Here is a 5,000-nt window from a genome sequence, read left to right as displayed (position 1 = left end):
CATCCTTACTCTTCTCTCACTCTTACCCAACCTTCCTCGAATCCCCTCCATGCATTCCCTTATTCTTACCCTCTTGTCACTCTCACCCTCTTGTCACTCTTACCTTACCTTTCTCCTATTCCTACCATGCACTCCCTCATCCTTACCTTTCTCTTATTCATTACCTTACCCCTCCCACCCTTCCCAGACTCTTACCTTGCCCTTGCCCGGCGGTATCTTGAAGGGCGGGGAATGTGACACGGTGAATCGGTCGTCGTTGCTGTAGGTGTGGCTGCCCAGGGTAATGAGGTGGTGGTCCCGCAGCCGCACCCACGACACCTGTACGTGGAAGGCAGGTGAGGGATGATTACAGGTGGATGTGGATGCGTCCAGGTAAATGAAGAAGGGAGTAAGCAAGTAATCATAGACAGATATGGAGCAGAACAAGCACATGTGGAAAGAACACAACACCTGTACACGGAGAGGCACATGGCACTAATTACTGGTTGATCAGGATAGAAAAAGGTATACGTAGAGGAGGCCAGTGAGGCTAATTAAAAGTGGATATGATTCAGAACAGACAGATGTGAAAGTCACCAAACGGGTACGCTCACTAACTATATTTTCTAGTCCACCCATATTAGCGATATTCCTGTACAACAACTCCCCATAGCACACACAACGAACATACAGTCCAACAAATTATGATGCTTGAATACGCATTAACACCCGGCGCGTTGATCCATCATTATCACATTACCTTACATCATTACCTTCAATAAATAGGCCCAGAAGTCTTTGCATTCAGTGTATATTTTTACATTCATTAATCCATGGCTCCTGAGACAATAAAAAATAATGAATATCTATTGACACTGAAGCGGAACACGCCCACTTAGGTGGTAAACAAACACCGCGCCACATACATCCTCCTCCACGTCTGCTATTTTACGCCATCTCCCCCTTCTCTATTTCATAACTATCCAACACCCTTCTTCCCTGTCAAGATTGATTTACATCCCAATCCCAAGAACAATGTCACATTACGGAATTCAGCTGATATAATGGTTTTGTGAGCCAGGTGGTAGGTGGTGGCGACCATCATCGACTCGCGTGATGTACTGCTGTCTACTTCTTCCTACACCATTATCGTTCTTTTTCTGTGCCTGCCCTCCTCTCTTATTATTTGTCCCATCTTTCCTGTCACTTTCTTTTTACTCTTTTTTTCCTCTTTCAGCAGGCTTTGCATTGAATGACAAGCCTAATGGTTTCCTGTAAGCCATGAAATCATTTACAATCCTGGATGGTAACCATATAACCAACCCATACGTGTTCTCTGTCAACAAGCGGGCTAGCAGAGTTTAGTGTCCCTCCCCGAGAAAAAACTAACTCAAAGATAAACGGCCACCAATTACGGGATTTTGGCATCTGGCTATAGATAGATATGTAAACAGAATATATTGCTGATATTTTTGATATACTTTACGTCAGTACCATTAACTAAAGTGGGCACACCCCTTTGACTCTATAAGCTTATTATTATTAGCTAATATTCCTTTCAACTGCCTCGAACTGCTGTATGCACGTTGCACTGGGCATTAATTTAATCATATATCCAACATACACTGATGCAACACAAATATTGACTCTACCTGTTAATGGATCCAGTCATCAAGGCTGACAAAGTAGTGAGTTCATGGACAGATATTGGCATTTTTATCTACTTAAATATGTCTCCTCTATCTTCATTGTCAGGAAATTCTCTGATTTAGTAATACTAAGTCAAATGTGATGTAATCCTTGTATCATGTGAAACACTAACTTACCACAGCGCACTGTGTGTCTGTGGCTCTACTCTGAACAGGCTTCCGTTGATACTGCTATTTCTTTAGGCCCAGAAATACACTGAAGTAATCACATCCACGGTTCCAGGTTTAGATCTGCTTCGTAATGGAACGCAAAAATTGGCAAAACAAACTCTGCTACCGGCGGCGGTCGTTTAGCTCTGTAATACCAGCGTGTGTGTGTGTGTGTGTGTGCGTGTGTGTGTGTGTGTGTGTGTGTGTGTGTGTGCAATGCATTTGCAAGCAGGTCGTCCAGCCCTTCAGCAGGACCAGGTCAACTTGCATTTGGACTTTGGGCAAATATACCGAAGTCCGCGCTTTCCACACGCAGGACTGCATAATACATAAACCTTACGACTTGGGGGCCTCAGCGCTGAAAACATATGTGGATCTGCAGTGTTGAAGGAGTGGCTCGGCGACTGACTTAACTTTTTGAAACTGGGTGGTTGAATCTGAACGCAATTTCTTTCGCCCTGCCAGAATGTCTTATTTGCACGACAAGATAAGGGGAAGAGGAGTTGTAAGGGTTTGTAAAGACATGGCGAGAGTTTCTGGGAAATGTTCTTTTTTTTTTCTTGCCTCGATTAGCTTGTCAGGAATATGTGCTTCTATTCTGGGATCTTAGTCAGGAGTTTTAATTACCTTTTTGATTATCTTTTCTCTTAAGCTTCATCAGTTCTTCGTATCCATATTTCAGTTCGTACTTTCCTATTGTCTTTGAAGTTTTTTCTTAGTTTTCCTTTTTAGTTCGTAATCGCCTAGTCTCTCTCTCTCTCTCTCTCTCTCTCTCTCTCTCTCTCTCTATATATATATATATATATATATATATATATATATATATATATATATCCGTCCATCCATCTCTCTGTCCGTCTACCTGTCTTTTTATCTGTACAGTATCCTCTTTGAATGTCTAGGTCTTTGGTCATTTTCGTTTTCTCTCAGGGCAATTTTGCCTTTCCTTACTTCTTCTTAACTCACTCGGCCTTAGGATGTCTTCATTTTTTCCTGCTTCTCGCAGTGATTTTATTTAACCAGCAATAGACTTTTCGAAATATAGGGTTTGGTACAGCATTCATTAACCCCTTCAGTACTCCCGAGCATACCTCAGCTGAATAAAATTGTCTAATAGCAGCAAGAATATAGTACAATACCGTAATAGGTCATCAGATTCAAGGGGTTAACTGTCTGATCATTCTCTCCGTCTTATGTGGTTTAGTTTCAGTTCCTTTAGTTCCTTCGTTACTTAGTTTTCCTCTGGTCGCTCTGTCATTAATCAACACTTTTATCACTTTATCTCACCTTTGTGCTCACTCTCCCCTCTATGTTATTCTTCCGCCCTCACTCAATTTTTGCCTGTCTCCCATTTCGCTGTCAGGAAATTTTATCGTATCTCACTTCCTCATCCCACTTCCACCATCCCTTAAAGTTTAACCCTTCTTGACGCTGTACAGTTCAACCCTTTGTAATGGAGAAGCGTTTCTCTATTTTTTCCTTGCCGCAATTAAACTTTTCTTCGACTTAAACGAGACGACTCACAATCAAGGGCTTAATGAAGACTATATCAAATCCTAGTTCGAAATGACTCAAGATGCATGAAATCGTCTGGATAAACAAAGACCAAATTTAATTAATGCATCATCTCTCACACGTTATCTGATATTGTATGTCTGAATACAAACCAGACAGAGAACACCTCTCTTTATTGGTTCACATTATGGTCATCTTGCTGCTGTCATTTACAATATTTCTGTTTGTGAGAAACCATTTTCCCAAAGCGTTGCCCTTGAGACTACGTTCTATCATCTTTAATCGCAATCTACACGATCGGACTATTTACAGAATACTGTATGTCTGATTCCAGTGCCCCTACTCAGAAAACACATTAGATATGGACTGTTACGTGTAGTGATTTGATTTAGAATCGGGTGCAACACATATCGTGTTTAGTCAGGTTAATGTGTTAACTCTACGGGTGGATGGTAGTTTGTTCACCAGTGTCGTAAGAAAATATTTACAGTCCTCTCCAGCCTGTGTCATATCCTGCTTTACGAGGTATGGTACTGTCTTTGCTTCTGGGATATATGGTGTGTGCCTCGAGCGATCCAGATGGTTATTTACAGCAAACTTGTCAGTACGGGTCTCCTCACATGGGTCCTTTGTTGCCGTTGAGCCGAGTGACAGCAGCAGCACCGGACTCCAGTATTTCCCCACTGTGCTTCATGCTTAGCTGGAGTTCTGCCTGCCTTCTCTGCGTGACTCCGTTCTTTTCAGAACAGTAAATCTCCTGAAGCTTACACCTCCTGCCTGGCGTTAACTTCTGGTATTTAATTTGCATCGACTGGGCTCAGTCCTATAATCTCCTCTGCACTGCCAGTTCACATGAGTAAATTTTGCTAATGAGCTAGACATGACTACTGTACGAATGTGGGCGAACCTGAGTTTGTTTATATTTTATTTTTATTTAATACATTTATTACTTTAACCTATGTTTATAATGACCTAGTAGACAGAATTTTTATTCGTTACTGGTATCAAGTGTATCATGGCTATTGGTATTATTATCAGCACTGATCTACCGATTGGCTGTAAGATGTTAAACCTACAGTGCTGGGAAATATGTTAACAGTTTCTTTTCCAAAAAGTAAGACGCTAGGGAGGGACCCCTACATGTGTCTGCACCAATACTACCTAGAGGAGTAGCTCGATTATGAAAACACCCCTCAGTCCCCTCCCTATCCCCCGAAAGGAGGATGGTGAACTGCGGAAGATGGTCAATTTTGGTCTGCAGTCCGCCGGGTTTATGTTCAAGAGAGCCTGGGGTTGCAACTAACAGTACTATAAAAAGCAAAGTAGTTGGGTCGATTGACATGCAATATGCAAAATTACAGGTAAGGAGGAGGTGCTTGATAGTTTCCTAAGTTCAGACTTTCAATGACAAAATTAGGGAGTGATTTGTAGAAAATTTGTGTCATCGTCCAGGAAAATATTGTTATTGCAGTCCACCACTAATTTCTCTGTAATTCGTGCAGTGCTGGCATGTCCATCGTCAGTTGCACTTGCTTTTCCATCATAAATATTTGTTTATTTCATTGCTTTATATCAATGCTTCAGCTGTTTCGATGCTGCCGACGCACTTGTGTATTTTATTCAGGTCAGCACAGTTCTAGTCTGTCC

At 41.8% G+C, this 5,000-nt stretch overlaps 1 protein-coding gene across 1 annotated transcript in view; it reads right to left on the bottom strand.

The window, feature by feature from the left end:
* The window catches only part of LOC145408671 (zwei Ig domain protein zig-8-like), a 393,413-nt gene that overhangs the window by 19,908 nt on the left and 368,505 nt on the right, over window positions 1-5,000 (bottom strand). Inside the window, exon 4 of the mRNA XM_080279351.1 lies at window positions 196-318. Coding sequence (XP_080135477.1) covers window positions 196-318 — 123 coding nt within the window. The remainder of the gene's footprint in view (window positions 1-195; window positions 319-5,000) is intronic.

This window comes from Coenobita brevimanus, chromosome 78 (genome assembly GCF_032717465.1).
Source record: "Coenobita brevimanus isolate Jiangsu-jjx chromosome 78, ASM3271746v2, whole genome shotgun sequence".
Lineage (NCBI taxonomy): Eukaryota > Metazoa > Arthropoda > Malacostraca > Decapoda > Coenobitidae > Coenobita > Coenobita brevimanus.
This window is presented reverse-complemented; position numbering and strand designations above follow the sequence as displayed.